The sequence below is a fragment of the Oncorhynchus mykiss genome, chromosome 25 (genome assembly GCF_013265735.2).
Source record: "Oncorhynchus mykiss isolate Arlee chromosome 25, USDA_OmykA_1.1, whole genome shotgun sequence".
Taxonomy (NCBI): domain Eukaryota; kingdom Metazoa; phylum Chordata; class Actinopteri; order Salmoniformes; family Salmonidae; genus Oncorhynchus; species Oncorhynchus mykiss.
Window position 1 is genome coordinate 8,310,992 of NC_048589.1, and position 18,124 is coordinate 8,329,115.

Consider the following 18,124-nt stretch of genomic DNA (forward strand, 5'->3'; position numbering starts at 1 on the left):
TGTTGACAATTATGTTAATATGCCTACTAGATATAACCTAGACTACAAATTGCGGATTGCCCATCAGCCAAGACCTGTGGTGGTAATCGAATAATGTTCCCCACATGCAATCTAATACTACAAAGTTCTGAAGTATTTTAGTAAATATCATGCTTAACCTACAGCTTGTTAGGCTACTTGAGGACATATAAACTCATAGTATGGCCACTAGGCTTACCTGAGGCTGTGTCATTATGCACATTTTATGTTGATCCATATGCTATTGAGTGTGGTGTAGTTTGGGAGAGGAACAATATTTGTATTTCTCGTAAAACCATAAACCATTGGTTTTACTCAAGGCATTAGTTTCTCAATAAAGAAGCAGAGGAGAGATCATGTGTCAAAATAATATGCATGTTAAGGACATTTGAATAGTTATTCAATTCATACAGTAAAGTATTTTGTTGATCAACACAGTACAGGAATACAACTTTATATAATTGTGACCAGTAGAGCACTATAAATATTCTCAGCAGACTATCTTAATGTGATTGTTTTCAATTAAAATGGTCAAAAATAAACAAAAATAGCTTCTTAGCAAAGAGCAATTTCTCAAGCAAGAATTTGCTAGGACTGCCTGGGAGGGGTCTGAGTGGAAGGGGAACATTTTAAACTAGCTGTTATTGGCAGAGAAGTTTGGAACTCTCTTATTTGTCTATTAACTAATTTACCGTCTGGTGACATTACCAGGCAGGCCCAAATCCATCCCACCAAAACAGGCTGACATTTCAGGTGGTCTTTTCAAACACCTTACAATAAAAGGGTATTATCATCATTTTCAGTTTCACAGTATTATTCCAACCTCGTAGTGTGAAAACATATATAAAACACAGGAAAATCACATTTTTGACTGCACTGGGCTTTTAAAACACAAGGAACTTCAGGAATGAGTTGTGTAAAATATATAGTATCTGGTACCAAGCTTTTACTTCTGCAAACAAGGAGATTTCCAGCCCTCACAGAGAGTTTATGACTTATGGTGATAACAAGTGCTGCAGTGACACTCTGTATGATTCGTCAGCTTGATATTGTCGACCACCACCTGAGAAGAGAGAGAGAATCGAGAGACAGAGAGATGGTTTAAAAAAAACACATTTGGTAAATTTGAGTTGTTCTTAAATATTACGTTTAGATGTTATGTGATCCTAGGAATGTCGTCATGTCAGATGGTCAAACTTTATTTAGCTGAAGATATCAATCCCAACTCCTATACCGAAATAGCTAATCATCCTTACCCTTTTCCCTTCTTTTGCAACGCAGCATGTGGCTTCAGAGGTGATGTTCTTTGGGACCAACATGGTTTTCTTGGACCGTAGTGGGGTTGGATAAGCTCTGGAGAAGCAACAGCCTGTACACTGATAGACAGGGGCACCCGGGTTTGAGAAGACTTTGTTCTCCCTCAGTTTGCATTCCTCACAGCCCACTGTAAAGATAATAAAGACATAAATTAATAGAAAATCTATTGAACAGTCTGATCTGTAAACTTGATGCACCATGCAACAACCAATGTGTTGTCTCTCTTCCTTGTAAGCACACACTTTTTGGGAGTAAGGAGGTCATGTACCAATTTATATTCTCTCTAATGACAACCTACTCCAAGAACAACTCACCTGTCATTTTGTTTCCAGAACATGTAGACCATTAATAAAAACAGTACTTTCAAAGTAATGTCACGTAAAACGTACTGTTTGTCATGTCGCTGTTTGGATAAGAGTCTGCGATATTCAGAAGTATGGACAGGATGAGGGACACTCCAGTTAATTTAAACAAGCACATCATAGTGGCGGGTGGCAATAACCTGACAAGAAAAATGAAGAAAACCATAGTTGAAAACTCATAAACACAAAAACAGCAGTGAAACAATACAATGGAAACCCAATATATTGAGTGTAAAAAGCATTACCTGTTGTAATTGTCTCTTGGTGGAAGCCTGTTCAGCGTTCAGTGAAGAGCCTACTGCTCCCACCATTAACTTTTATACTGCTGTCCCTCTGCCCATGTGCTCAACGGGGATTAAGTGAACCCCTCCAACCTTATCAGTGATCTCTGCGAGGCATTGACCACTTAGCTACCTGCCTCATAATCCTTGAAATGAAAAAAGGTACAGCACACGCGGTCACAAGTCAAAACACACTTCCATCCTTCCATCCTGACTCTGGATGGGAGCTTTTAATCCCTTAAACAGATGGGATGCTGTTACTAGATAACTGCTGTTATGTCTCAGAGGGCGAGGCAGGGTCATTGGTTCATTAGTTTAACTTATGTTCATGGTCTTTTGCTTTGTAAATCATTAAATCTAAAGTAATTTTGAATACTTTAAATATCTGATTCCTCTTTCCATGCAGGATTGTAACCCCCCCAAAAATATGTAAATATATACACACAAAAGTGAAAGATTTGTCGTGAAATAAATGGGGTTTCTTATATAAACCATGAGGACTAGTCCCTGGCCGAGCTTTGTAATCCTCTGGGACAGAGCTAACATGAATGCAAGCAATGCATACTGTATGTGAAATAATGAACGTTGAATATTAAAGGGGCAATCTGTGATTGCGACGTACAACTTTTATATTTGTGATAAACACTGAGTGTACAAAACATTAAGAACACCTTCCTAATATTGACCCCCCCCCCCCCCCCCCCCCCCTTTCAAACCCGTGTGCCCCTATCTACCAATGTACAGGCTGTTGCTTCTCCAGAGCTTCTCCAACCCCACTACGGTCCAAGAAAACCATGTTGGTCCCAAAGAACATCACCTCTGAAGCCACATGCTGCGTTGCAAAAGAAGGGAAAAGGGTAAGACAATGATTAGCTATTTCGGTATAGGAGTTGGGATTGATATCGTCAGCTACATAAAGCTTGATCATCTCACATGACAATATTCCTAGTATCAAATAACATCTAAATGTAATAATTCAACTGTTGTACCCCATCAGAACCCAAAATATAAGCTTGTTTTACTCCCTTGTTTGCGAACAAAGTAATTGTAAACAAACCCTTTATAGTCTCAAAACATAGATATAACTATAATATTGATATCATGGATGGTCAGTCCTTGCATCCATTTCTCTGTCTATGAATTTGAGTGTTTACACCTCTCCAGCCCCATCCTTCAGCTGTTTACCCAAAACAGTGGTGGGGTGTCCGCTTTGTTATTGTTTAAACTGCTGTTTGCCCCTTTAAGATGCAGTACTATCTCTTCATCTTTCTGTTTACCGGTGTGTTTTTAAATCTCCCGGCCTTGGTTGCGTTGGAGACTAGACCTGGCAGATGTAACTCAATAAGCATTGAGGATAGCACATGAAATGTCTGAGATTTAAAGGCTCTTTTTAGTTTATGGCGCAATCATGTCATGACTCATAAATATTCTTTACTCCACTCTTACAGTAATTGTGTTCTAGGATTCAGAATGTTAATTGGCTTCTTTAATACATTTTCTACAGCCAATCAACAATCAGCCCAGACACAGCCAAGAAAGCAGTCCTATTTGCGCTTGTTACATCGGAGCAGTTTCTTAAAAGCCTTTTTGAAGTCCTCATTGAAGCTGGTGTAGAGTAGGGGGTTGATGAGTGAGTTAACATATCCCAGCCACGTGAGGCATGAAACGCCTGGATGCCGACCAGCAACTCTTTAACAAAGAAAGGCAGCCAGCATAGGATAAAAGCCCCCAGGATGAGGCCCAGTGTGCGGGCAGCCTTCCTCTCTCTGGAGGCACAGATCTGGGTCCTCTCATCACAAGTCCCCCAGTTCCCCGCTACCTGGCTTGGGCCGGTGGGATCGTTGACTCTATTCAGCTCTGTGTTTAGCACGGGATCCGAGGTAGACAGCTCAGACGCACAGAGAGACGTTGGTGCGATGCGGCAGCTACTGAGGCATTTGTGGCTGCTAGCTCTCCTCTTACACAGACTCCCAGAGGAGCTCCGTTTGTGGTACAAGGTCCGGGCAGCAATGAAGATCCTGTGGTAGAGGATGAGAATGAGGGCCATGGGGATGTAGAAGGCCCCGAAGGTGGAGTCGATGGTGTAGCCAATGTGGTCATGCTCGATGATACACTTGGTGTAGTTACCGAAGTTGTCATCCCCGCTGTGCCTGCAGAACAGAGGCGGCACTGAGATGAGGATGGAGATGGTCCACACGATGGTGACCATGATGGCAGCGCGGCGCGGGGATCTCTTGCAGGCGTACTCCAGGGCGTTGGTGATGGCCCAGTGGCGGTCCAGGGCGATGGCACATAGATGCAGGATGGAGCAGGTGCAGCAGATCATGTCCACGCTCAGCCACGCCTCACAGACTACACATCCCAACATCCACCTCTTTGTGGCGATGTAGAGGACGCTTAGGGGCATCACCAAGATGGCCACCAGGAAGTCAGTGACAGCCAAAGAACAGATCAGGTAGTTGGCGGGCATGTGGAGTTTTTTGGTGTTCATGATCGCAAGTATGACTGAAATGTTCAGTAAGGCAGTGATCAGGGTCACAATGCTGAGGAGGGTCACAACCAGCACCATATCATTCTCTGGTTTCATTTAAAAGCAGCCTGCAGTTTCTGACATACAGTTTGTTTAAACTTTTAGGCTCTAAAACTATCCATCATATATTCCTCTTTCTCTAATTAGGATACATTTGGCTGTGTCCCTAGTCCAATGCAGATCCTTTTCTCTCTCTTACTTTCATGCTTTCCCTTATTTGGAGCCAACTGTGAAGGGGAAAAAAATATATATTTGGGGTTTATTATTTCTTATTTTTTTTGTGTGAAAAAAACATTGATTTGAGTAAGTTATGTATAACACAGTAAATTGAATAAGATACATGTTGAAGTTATTTGTACTCAAAATGTCACTTCTTCTCGATGAGTAGATCACTCAGACCTTTTTCCACACGGTGGCAGAACTGATCAGGGAATCTTTGAGCCAAGTAAATCAGTGAGACAAATATTCAGTCATATTGGAGGCAGTTATGCTCAGCATCCTAACTCGTTGCAGACCCATGACATCAATGTCAATACTCAGCATAAAGCCCTAAATGTAACAAGTTTGCCCTAAACTCAATTTAGGAGTATGGGGAGCATACACAATTGTATTATTACGTACTAAGGAGCAGGAGTAGATGGCTGTTTTGCATACAGGGCTTTAAAAACCATGTTAAAAATAACACATTTCAGTCAGAGTGACACTACCAAAGGTTTCAACTGTTGATACAAAAACAACAATTATGAAAAGACAATTGACAAACACGTCTAGCCTGATGTGTGTATCCATTGAGCAAGGGAAGCCTAATATGAACAATATTCAAATGGTTTTGTAATGCGATGCTACTGGCGGCAGAGAAGTCAGGCGCAGGAGAGCGGAAACGGATTTACAACGGTTGAGTTTAATAACCATAAACCACCGTCAACAGAATAATAATAATAAATGGGTCAAACAAAACCCGGTAAGTACCAGCATACCATGCACAAGCACTACAACAAACAATTACTGACAAGGACATGGGGGGGGGGGGGGAACAGAGGGTTAAATACACAACGTGTAATTGATGGAATTTGAACCAGGTGTGAACCAGGTGTGATGTGGATCGGCGATGGCTAGAAGTTCGGTGACTTCGACCGCCGAACGCCGTCCGAACAAGGAGAGGGACCAACTTCGGCGGAAGTCGTGACATGTTTCTTGTGCATATGCCACTTTCCCTTTCAAATAAAGAATTTATATCTGCCCTGTGCAATCAGTGTTCTTCAAATAGTTGAATGGTGTCATAACTATGTAATTTCAGCTAGTAGCTCTTCAAGTATAACCACTTTGTTGAGTAGAAATACCTGCCATTACATAGTGTGGCTTACACTATTGCTTTTCAACTACTTGGTCAAGGCAGCAGCTGAGCTGAGTTCGATTTTCATTTTGGAAGTCTATCCAAGCCGCTCTGTGGCATAACATCAATGGTCATACTGTGCCCCATACTCTGTAAACATTGTGTCCACAAGTGACAGACATGACACATGCTAAAAAGTTTGGTCATACAAGGTCATCACCCTTCATCACTTTGTCTACTGCTCAAACATACACATGCAGTTCACTCAGTCACTCCCGTTGATATATATTAAATATTTGTGCTGGGTGTTACTTGACTTTTCCTAAATTATTTTTCATTTGCACACATTGGACATACAGTTGTTAGGACTTTAACTTAAAGTTCACATTTGTGGCATGCATGCCTTCTATTCTAGACATCGCAGCACCTGCACCACCTGTGCCATGGTGAAAGCTTGGGATCGTCTTGCTTGAGTTGGTCCTGATATTTCTCATTAAACTCAAGAACCTATATTGTAGAGGTTATTACTTGCCATTTTTGCTTCTGGCAATGGCATAATGCATTCAAAGATTAAATGAAGAAGATGAAGGAGCAAAATAAAAGCACAAAAACGGGAGCTGATCCCAAACCAACATACCGTAATAACATTACAAAAATAGGCTACATATAAATATTATATTTTATAATATGATAGTGACATATAGCCTCATTATGATCAAATGAAACTCTAAGTTGGGGGGGGGGGGGGGGGGGATCGTTATCTGATATGGTATGCTACCAAATTAGGCAATATAAGTCAGGCTACCAATGTGGGCACATAGCCTACCTTCTGAATTGTTCAATCTTCGTGTATCCATTTCAACAAATGTTGTGTGTTGGTGATGGGACTCTCAAATATGTCTGAAGTCTGCAGTATTAGTCGCTAGTGCGTCCGCACCCCGAGATATTCCTCATCTCAGGAGTAAGGACAGGTCAGACGGACATCCAACACTTCAAAGGAATGCACGAAATCGCAAGTGCAGGAGTTTGACACTGTCCAACTGCCGCGCGCGCGCCAATGAGGGAGCATTTTTTCCCGAACGGAGTAAGGGTAGGGCTCTCTGTCTCCTGGAGTACAAAATGTGACATTAGGCTACTCCATAGCGTGAGATGCTAGCAACATAGCCACGTTTGTGCGTTGGCGATGGATGGAACTTTCCCGCCATGCCATAAAAGTATGTGCATAATACAGTAGTAGCATTTGTGTTCATTTGCGCAACACATGCATATGCATGACATTACTACTAATGAACATCGACTTCATGCAGATGAGCATCAATGATCACCCATTGGATATCGGCTATTGTCAGTGTTATAGTCAAAACAGGGGTTCCCAAACCTTTCCCCCAGGGCCCCTTTTTTTTTTTTTTTTTACATTTGAGAAATTCACATTCACAAAAGAACCAATTGGGGAGAAAAGGGGGTAAAAGTACAAAAAAATGAAGATTACCCAAGTCCAATTTCTTTGACTCCTTGACTTGAGAAGGTCTTAACTCAGCTTCTGAATGTCATGGAAATCAAGATGTTCCCCTGTGCATAAGAGTCATGTCTTCCTCTGGCATTTTACAGCGTGTTTAGCCTAAAGCATCTCAGATGTATGCATCGTTTAAGATCGGTATAAACAATCTCAAACAATCTCTACAAAATCTCTATATTAAAATATACATCTTTAATTGAACCCCTCCAATCAATGAAGATCCCGCCCCCTAGGTTGGAAATCTCTGAGTCAGAGAATCTACCCCTACAATATGCAGGTCATCCCAACCAATGCCCAAAATAATGTTGCTGAGTAAGGTAGCTGTCTGAGTCCAGTACCCTATTGTATAAGTGTATAATGTAGCTCTTTTCCCATCTGTCACTGACCTAAATGGCATCCCTGAACTCATGCTTGCCAACATTCAGGCTCTTTCTTGATGCTTAATGTTCCATAATAGCTAGGAGACATAATCGGATACATTCTCTGATCCCTGAAAAGTGTTAGTTTCCAAAACATTTTCCCCTTAGTCAGCAGTTCATGGGCATGTTGGAAAGGATAGTGGTTCCAGTCCCAGATGGTATCCTTGATCTAAGGTACTTAGTCTGAATTTCCTCAGTAAGCATCCTGCTGTATAAATGAATATGGAGACCAGTAATGAGATATACATTGTCCATGGATGAGTAGCCTACTTGTGTGGCTACTAATCCTACTTGTCTTTGCAATGTGGGTCTTAAGAGGATATTTGATGAATACAAATGATTTGCCCCCTTGATTAATAAGAGCAAAAAAGACTGCATAAAATAAAAAATGCAAAATACATTGTATGCAAACAAAGGGGAAATTATATTATACTAACACAATTGCTCTAAGAAATACTTTGGATTTTATTTAAATTATACTTTTTTTCTCAAAAAGAAATGGGTCACAATTATTGGCACCCCTATTTTAAATACTCGGGCACCCTCCCCCTGCGAGGATCAAGGCACTGTGTCACGATTGTCGTAATGATTAGACCAAGGCGCAGCGTGCATAGAGTTCCACATATTTAATATAAACTGAAACTCAGCAAAACAAAACAAACAAACGAAACGAGAAGCTACTGGTGCACACAGGCAACTATCCGTAGACAAGATCCCACGAATAACAATGGGGAAATGGCTACCTAAATATGATCCTCAATCAGAGACAACGATAAACAGCTGCCTCTGATTGGGAACCATATCAGGCCACCATAGAAATACATTTCACCTAGATGACCCAACCAAGTCACTATCACGCCCCAACCAACACAGAGAATAAACAGCTTACTATGGTCAGGGCGTGACAGTACCCCCCCCCCCCCCCAAAGGTGCGGACTCCGACTGCAAAACCTGACTCAATAGGGGAGGGTCCGGGTGGGCATCTATGATGGATGACACAGGGCATCGGGGGCAGTTCCAGTGCGGAGCGCATCTCCGGAAGCTCCGGACCATGGGTCGTCGCTGGAGGTACCGGACCGTGGATGTTCGCTGGAGGCTCCGGACCATGGATCGTCACCGGAGGAACCGGACCGTAGATCGTCGCAGGAGGCTCTGGACTGAGAACCCCTGCTGAAGGCTCTGAACTGCAGACAGTCGCTGGAGGCTCCGGACCGCAGACCCTCGCTGGAGGTTCCAGGCAGGAGGTTCCGGACCGTAGACCGTCTCAGGAGGTTCCGGACCGTGGACCGTCGTTGGAGGTTCCGGACTGGGAACCGTCGCCGAAAGCTCTGGACTGGGAACTGTCGCCGGAAGCTCTGGACTGTGGAGGCGCACTGGATACCTGATGTGTGGTGCTGGCACTGGTGGTACCGTGCTGGTAACACGCACCTCAGGGCGAGTGTGGGGAGGCGGCACGGGACGTATTGGACTGTGGAGGCGCACTGGAGACCTGATGTGTGGTGCTGGCACTGGTGGTACCGTGCTGATGACACGCACCTCTGGGCGAGTGCGGGGAAGAGGAACAGGACGGACCTGACTGGGGACACGCACTTGAGGGAGAGTGCGAGGAGCAGGAACAGGACACACCTGCCTGGGAAAGCGATCTTGAGGGAGAGTGCGAGGAGTTGGCACAGGACGCACTGGGTTGTGAAGGTACACAGGAGACCTGGTGTGTATAGCCGGCATCAATTGTTCCGGAACTTTAACACACATTTCAGGACGAGTACGGGGAGCTGACTCAGGTGGCACCAAACTGACAACACGTTCCCTTATTCCAAATCCGTGCGTCCTCCACCAACTCAACAACCCCCATTTCTCTCTCCTCCGAATTCTCCTTCTTCTACCAGACTGGCTCTGGTTCACTCCTCAGTTCCGCCGACTGCTCCATGTGCCCCCCCAAAAAAATATTCTTGGGGTTTCTGTGGCCTACCTCCCCGACTTCGGCGCTGTCCCTCCTTCGCTGCTTCCGCCTGCTTCCACGGCAGGCTCTTCTCTCCTGCTATAATGTCGTCCCAAGTCCAGGATGTTCTCTCCCTAATCTCCTCCACAGACCAGGATGCCATTATCTCCCGGGCACGCTGCTTGGTCCGTTGTTGGTGGGATCTTCTGTCACGATCGTCATAATGATTAGACCAAGGCGCAGCGTGCGTAAAGTTCCACATATTTCATATAAACCGAAACTCAGCAAAACAAAACAAGCACAGACAAGCATAAACAAGCACAAACGAAAAGTGAAGCTACTGGTGCACACAGGCAACTATCTGTAAACAAGATCCCACGAATAACAATGGGGAAATGGCTACCTAAATATGATCCCTAATCAGAGACAACGATAAACAGCTGCCTTTGATTTGGAACCATATTAGGCCACCATAGAAATACATTTCATCTAGATGACCCACCCAAGTCACTATCACGCCCCAACCCAGAGAATAAACAGCTTACTATGGTCAGGGTGTGACACACTGAGCCTTTTTCTAAAATGTTTTATGAGATTGGAGAACACATTGGGAGGGATCATGGACCATTCCTCCATACAGAATCTTTCCAGATCCATAGGTTTTCAAGTCCGGAAACTGAGATGGCCATTTCAAAAAGCAGATTTTGTGGTCAATTAATCATTTCCTTGAGGAGTTTGATGTGTGCTTCGGTTTATTGTCTTGCTAGAAGATCCACTTGTGATCAAGTTTCAGACACCTGGCAGAAGCAACCAGGTTTTTGGCTAGGCATAGTTTATACATTTTGGACCTGACTATATGTGCATTTTCATGGGCATTAATATGGAGTTTGTCCCTCCTTTGCTGCTATAACAGCCTCCACTCTTCTGGGAAAGCTTTCCACTAGATGTTGGAACATTTCTTCCATTCAGCCACAAGAGCATTAGTGAGGTCGGGCACTGATGTTGGGCGATTAGGTCTGGCTCACAGTCTGTGTTCCAATTCATCCCAAAGGTGTTCGAAGGGGTTGAGGCCAGGGCTCTGTGCAGGTCAGTCAAGTCTTTCCACACTGATCTCAACAAACTATTTCTGTATGGACCTCACTTTGTGCACGGGAGCATTGTCATGCTGAAACAGGAAATTGCCTTCCCCAAACTGTTGCCACAAAGTTGGAAGCACAGAATCGTCTAGAACAGTGGTTCCCAAACATTTTATTGTCCCGTACCCCTTCAAACATTCAACCTTTAGCTGGTTACCCCCTCTAGCACCAAGGTCAGCGCAATCTCACATTTTGTTTTTGGCCATCATTGTAAGCCTGCCACACACCCTATACGATATATTTATTAAACATAAGAATGAGTGTGAGTTTTTGTCACAACCCGGCTCATGGGAAGTGACAAAAAGCTCTTATAGGACCAGAGCACAAATAATAATATAATAATAATCAATAATTTTGCTCTTAATCTAACCATCTTACATAGAAAACCTTATTTGTTCATCGAAAATTGTGAATAACTTGCCACAGGTTAATGAGAAGGGTGTGCTTGAAAGAATGCACATAACTCTGCAATGTAGGGTTGTATTGGAGAGAATCTCAGTCTTAAATAATTTTCCACACACAGTCTGTGCCAGTATTTAGTTTTCATACTAGTGAGAGCCGAGAATCCACTCTCACATAGGTACGTGGTTGTAATGGGCATCAGTGTCTTGACAGCGTGATTTGGCAAGGCAAGAAACTCTGAGCGCAGCCCAATCCAGAAATCTGGCAGTGGCTTCTGATTAAATTACATTTTCACAGAACCGCTTGTTGCAATTTCAATGAGGCACTCTTGTTCAGATATCGGTAAATGGACTGGAGACAGGGCATGAAAGGGATAACGAATCCAGTTGTTTCTGTCATCCGTTTCGGGAAAGTACCTGCGGAATTGCGCACCCAGCTCACTCAGGTGCTTCGCTATATCACATTCGACATTGTCCGTAAACTTGAGTTCATTTGCACACAAAAAATAATACAATGATGAAAAGACCTGTGTGTTGTCCTTGTTAATGGAGACAGAGAAGAGCTCCAACTTCTTTATCATAGCCTCAATTTTGTCCCGCACATTGAATATCAACTCAGCAAAAAAAGAAACGTCCTCTCACTGTCAACTGCGTTTATTTTCAGCAAACTTAACATGTGTAAAAATTTGAATGAACATAACAAGATTCATCAACTGAGACATAAACTGAACAAGATCCACAAACAAGTGACTAACAGAAATTGAATAATGTGTCCCTGACCATAGGGGGGTGTCAAAATCAAAAGTAACAGTCAGTAACTGGTGTGGTCACCAGCTGCATTAAGTACTGCAGTGCATCACCTCCTCATGGACTGCACCAGATTTGCCAGTTCTTGCTGTGAGATGTTACCCCACTCTCCCACCAAGGCACCTGCAAGTCCCGGGACATTTCTGGGGGGGAATGGCCCTAGCCCTCACCCTTCGATCCAACAGGTCCCAGATGTGCTCAATGGGATTGAGATCCGGGCTCTTCGCTGGCCATGGCAGAAATCATGCACAGAACGAGTAGTATAGCTGGTGACATTGTCAAGCTGGAGGGTCATGTCAGGATGAGCCTGCAGGAAGGGTACCACATGAGGGAGGTCTTCCCTGTAATGCACAGCGTTGAGATTGCCTGCAATGACAACTTGCTCAGTCCGATGATGCTGTGACACACTGCCCCAGACCATGATGGACCTTCCACCTCAGGCCTCGGTGTAACGCTCATTCCTTCGACGATAAACGCAAATCCGACCATTGCCCCTGGTGAGACAAACCTGCGACTCGTCAGTGAAGAACACTTTTTGCCAGTCCCGTCTGGTCCAGCGACGGTGAGGACCTGCCTTACAACAGGCCTACAAGCCCCCAGTCCAGCCTCTCTCAGCCTATTGCGGACAGTCTGAGCACTGATGGAGGAATTGTGCATTCCCGGTGTAACTCGGGCAGTTGTTGTTGCCATCCTGTACCTGTCCCGCAGGTGTGATGTTCGGATGTACCGATCCTGTGCAGGTGTTGTTACACGTGGTCTGCCACTGTGAGGACGTTCAGCTTCCCGTCCTGTCTCCCTGTAGCACTGTCTTAGGCGTCTTACAGTACTGACATTGCAATTTATTGCCCTGGCCACATCTGCAGTCCTCGTGCCTCCTTGCAGCATGCCTAAGGCATGTTCACGCAGATGAGCAGGGACCCTGTGCATATTTATTTTGGTGTTTTTCAGAGTCAGTTGAAAGGCCTCTTTAGTGTCCTAAGTTTTCATAACTTTGATCTTAATTGCCCACCGTCTGTAAGCTTAGTGTCTTAACGACCGTTCCACAGGTGTATGTTCATTAATTGTTTATAGTTCATTGAACAAGCATGGGAAACAGTGTTTAAACCCTTTACAATCAAGATCTGTGAAGTTATTAGGATTTTTATGAATTATCTTTGAAAGACAGGGGCCTGAAAAAGGGATGTTTGTTTTTTTGCTGAGCTTAGTCACTTTTATAGTAATTCTTCTTAATTTAAACTCTTGAGATGTCTGTTAAGAAGTTAAATATAAGCTCTTTATGACATAATGTTAAAATTAAGGTTAAATAAATTGTTATTTTTGACACTATTCATAGAATGATCCAGTTCTATAAAGCACTGAATGAAAATACGTATTGGCAAACTGAATAGAGATCTTGACAAAGCTGTCTGCTTTCATGTCATAAACACTTACTAATTGTGATGCATGATGAACATGACAAAACCCTGTCTCTCTGCATCACCGTGCCGTGGTGAATCCTGCCCCTTCCGAAGGTATTCGCCAAGGCCTCTTTCATTGACTTCAGAGTAGGTTTCCAGGCCTTCGGCTGCAAAGCGTGTCCATGTACTTGCACTTGCTCGATTGAGGCTGCCAGTGTGAGGGAAATAGCTAACCTCTCTAATTTGATACCACCTCCAGCCACAGAGTAGAGGGCTCAGGCGTGAAATATCATACATTAAACTGTTTCAACAGCCCTTGGCCTAAAATTCCATACTCATCGTTGTGGAAGATGATGAGTAGAGTTGTGGTTAATTCAATTAAGGGAAGCTTTTGTCACCTATATCAATCACAGCTATCACTCAGCTCAATGATAGTGTCTACTCCTGTTTCACCCCATTGGGTCTGAATGAAATTAGTAATTAAATGCATGGATTATAACTTTTTTCAGAAGTCATGGACAAGGAATTATCTATATCCTATAATTGTGGATGTTGGCACGACCATGCATATTTTATATAGCCTAACCAAGGTGTTACTTCAACTTTGTTGCTTGATAATGTTGCGATTTGAGAAGGACACAAAGAAGTCCCAATTTACAGGGACAGCAATGCTTAGATGAATTTGGTTTGGCTTTGTTCTGTCGAATACATGGGTCCCTACATCCCACATGTAATCCAGAAAGTCTAAGCATTGGTGGAGATGACACAGCATGCAGTTAGGAGGCCCATCATTCTGCCAGCACATTAAGAGCCACTTCAGATAAAGAAGAGAATATGCTTCCCTTGACAGGAACAGCCTGTTCTCCTGATGAAATCCAGTTTGAGTTATGTTCGTACCTCAACGTCAGGTGCCATTAATAGTGGATGGCAGTTGGCCATTACATCAACCATTACATTAACATCAAAGTTCCAAGACCTTTTCATTCGAAGGTCACCTAGGAAGAAATTTGTAGGTCAGTGTGATTACCCAAGTGCTCCGGGACTGGCCATCAGCAAGGGTAAATGTCTGTTTCTGACATGGAGACAACAGCACTGCCTCTGGCTCCCAGACTTCCAAAGGCTTTCTTGGATCAGTGAGGAGGTACTGCCAGTATAAATCAGGAGAGGTTCTGTCATCTCTCAACTTTATATGCTGACTTGTAGGCAAAGCTCTTTGAATTGCTGGAGCTAAACTCTGATGTCCTTCGATCGCCTTTAGAGGTCTTCTTTTAAGAGTTGTTCTTTGCATCATTGATCTTGGTCCAGTGTTCTTCCACGTTAGATAAATTATGTTCCATCATGTTCCCAGTCTATCAGCTCTGTAATGTAAATATCCCCACTGTGCCTCAGAAGGCAGCAGACATCTTGGGGTTGGCAATTCAATTAAATTCACATTATTATAATCTTATACACCAAAAATGAGTTCCTAGCCAAATGGCCTCATGACTCAAATTTTTTTTTTTATCAGCAAGGCTTTTAAACTTCTCAATATTGGCCTACGTTGGGTCCAGGCATTCATTGAGTTTGTCTTGGTGCCACAAATGTCCTGAGTATTCACCTAGATCTCACCTATTTCCTCAATAAGTATGTTTGAAAGGAACAGAATTTCAAAGGAGTTTCACATTATGCACCACTGGAATGCATAACATGTGATTGGACTAAAGTTTTGTGTAATGTATTCATCATGAAGCCACGTCATGAAACAGAATCAGTGGTTATGATCAGCCTCAGCTTTGTATGTGTTATGTCATTCCACCACTAAATTCATTTAGTGATGACTAGCCCAGACAAGAGCCCAAAATCATGTGGGCTATAGTGACTTCCCACTGGGCACACACTGGTTGAATCAACGTTGTTTCCACATCATTTTGACGTTGAAACAATGTGCAATAGACTTTAAATTGACGTCTATAACCAGTGGGTTGAGACTGTAGTTAGACCTAACCCCTAGTCCCATATAATTTAGAGGTCATTTGTATCACAGAAAGACATAAAACATTAATGTCAACAATATGTTAATATGACTCAATACTTGGATTAATTTATGATGTGTCATGCAGCTTCAGGCCCAAATATGGCCTGGATGGTACAGTATCTTCGGGCTGTCCTTCAATGTACTTTCTCAGTTTATTATTTTATTTATTTATTTCACCTTTATTTAACCAGGTAGGCAATTTGAGAACACGTTCTCATTTACAATTGCGACCAGGCCAAGATAAAGCAAAGCAGTTCGACACATACAACAACACAGAGTTACACATGGAGTAAAACAAACATACAGTCAATAATACAGTAGAAAAATAAGTCTATATACAATGTGAGCAAGTGAGGTGAGATAAGGGAGGTAAAGGCAAAAAAAGGCCATGGTGGTGAAGTAAATACAATATAGCAAGTAAAACACTGGAATGGTTGATTTGCAGTGGAAGAATGTGCAAAGTAGAGATAGACTAAATGGGGTGCAAAGGAGCAAAATAAATAAATAAATAAATACAGTAGGGAAAGAGGTAGTTGTTTGGGCTAAATTATAGATGGGCTGTGTACAGCTGCAGTAATCTGTGAGCTGCTCTGACAGCTGGTGCTTAAAGCTAGTGAGGGAGATGTGTTTCCAGTTTCAGAGATTTTTGTAGTTCGTTCCAGTCATCAGCAGCAGAGAACTGGAAGGAGAGGCGGCCAAAGGAAGAATTGGTTTTGGGGGTGACCAGAGAGATATACCTGCTGGAGCGAGTGCTACAGGTGGGTGCTGCTATGGTGACCAGCGAGCTGAGATAAGGGGGGACTTTACCTAGCAGGGTCTTGTAGATGTATTATTCTTATTGATTGGTAGAAAAACTGTTAATGCATAGCACATACAGTACATTACTCAATTGGCCAAAAAGCTGGAGTAATGCATAGCCCTCTCATGGACAATAGTTACCTTTAGTGTCTATTCATGAAGGTATCTTCTGTCTGGAAGAGTTTTGTTAAGAGTCCCTACGCGCATTCTGAGCATTAACACGCAACGCTTGCGGTGCAGTTTTGGAAACACAAGGAACATATCTTTCATATCACTGAGAAATATATATATTTTTAACTAAAGGTTCAATTACTACACACCTTTATAGAGTTAGGGTTAGTTTTCCCACACTGCCATATCTCCATGTTACAGCGCTTGTTTACGGAAGACAGAGACGACCACCTGTGCTAATGAGCTATCTAACGGGCTTGAACACCTGTGTGTAAGCGTAGTTTCTTGGCTGGAGGCACACAGCCATATGCAGGGCCGACTCTAGTCTTTTGGGGGCCCTAAGCGAGATTTGGTTGGATGGATCTGTGCAAACCTGCTACAGTAAATGTATATTTTTTATTTGAAAGATTCTTTCTCGCTGTTATGAAAAATAAGTTCCATGTTTCAAAAGCCGTATCGCAAGCAATGATTGTTGACGTTTCTAAATGTTAAAACAGAGCATTGGGATCGTAGTTCACATGATCCCAACGGTAAACTGTGCTTATAGCTGAGAACCTTTGGGATAAAGCAGAATGCCTTGTTAATGCCTTGGGTTCTCGAGAGCTAGAGTAATGCATATCAGAGCCAACACACTCATTACACATAATAGAGCTGACAACTTTCAAGGAACTCTTTGACTTTCATGCCATTTATTATGTTTTTTAATCTAATGTAAAATATCAAAGGGAACTGGAACAGAAACTAAAAGAACTAAAGCCCTTCTGCCAAATAATCATTTAAATTACAAATGCACAGCCTAAACTGTAAGATGAGGAGAGTAATGATTAATGATCTAGCAAGCCCATAGCATAGGGGGAAAACATATGAATCAAATCTATTTATCCTACATTACTTGAAAATAGTTCATCACTTACTTTCTCTACACAAATGACTTGTTCATAGTAGTGATGGGGGGGCAAAATCGATATTTTTCACGATATATTGTATCGTATCGTTTATACAATATCGGAATATTAGTTTTGCGCTAGTTTGCTGTACCTGCACCAAAACTCCAGTATTTTCCCTTCATACGCTATATATACAAAAGTATGTAGACACCCCTTCAAATTAGTGGATTCGGCTATTTCAGCCACACCAGTTGCTAACAGGTGTATAAAATCGAGCACACAGCCATGCAATCTCCATAAACAAACATTGGCAGTAGAATGGCCTTACTGAAGATCTCCGTGACTTTCAACGTGGCACCGTCATGGGATGCCACCTTTCCAACAAGTCAGTTCATCAAATTTCTGCCCTACTAGAGCTGCCCCAATCAACTGTAAGTGCTGTTATTGTGAAGTGAAAATATCTAGGAGAAACAACGACTCAGCCGCAAAGTGGTAGGCCACAAAAGCTCACAGAACGGGACGTCTGAGGCACGTAGCGCTTAAAATTAGTCTGTCCTCGGTGGCAACACTCATTACCGACTTCCAAACTGCCTCTGGATGCAATGTCAGCACAATAACTGTTTCTCAGGAGCTTCGTGAAATAGGTTTCCATGGCCGAGCAGCCGCACACAAGTCTAAGATCAACATGCACAATGCCATGCATCAGCTGGAGTGGTGTAATGCTCACCTCCATTGGACTCTGGAGCAATGGAAACGCATTCTCTGGAGTGATGAATCACGCTTCTCCATCTGGCAATC

General features: G+C 43.0%; 1 protein-coding gene and 1 pseudogene across 1 annotated transcript; both read right to left on the minus strand.

Annotated features, from left to right (window-relative positions):
- Positions 1-372: 372 nt before the first annotated feature.
- Positions 373-2,206, minus strand: LOC110505305 (glycoprotein hormones alpha chain 1). The gene is made up of 4 exons (XM_021584451.2): positions 1,943-2,206; positions 1,725-1,837; positions 1,275-1,462; positions 373-1,081 (listed from the first exon to the last, which is right to left on the minus strand). The coding sequence occupies exons 2-4, from the start codon at positions 1,816-1,818 to the stop codon at positions 1,007-1,009; spliced, it is 357 nt and encodes a 118-aa protein (XP_021440126.1). The 5' UTR covers positions 1,819-1,837; positions 1,943-2,206; the 3' UTR covers positions 373-1,006.
- Positions 2,207-3,522: 1,316 nt separating this feature from the next.
- Positions 3,523-4,708, minus strand: LOC110504182 (annotated as a pseudogene).
- Positions 4,709-18,124: the final 13,416 nt, after the last annotated feature.

Excerpts from the sequence above, each read along its gene's own strand:
- LOC110505305 (XM_021584451.2), bottom strand. The coding sequence starts at position 1,818 with ATGATGTGCTTGTTTAAATTAACTGGAGTGTCCCTCATCCTGTCCATA. Across the intron at positions 1,463-1,724 it reads AAACAGCGACATGACAAACA|TGGGCTGTGAGGAATGCAAA; the intron begins GTACGTTTTACG and ends TTATCTTTACAG. Across the intron at positions 1,082-1,274 it reads TTGCAAAAGAAGGGAAAAGG|GTGGTGGTCGACAATATCAA; the intron begins GTAAGGATGATT and ends CTCTCTTCTCAG.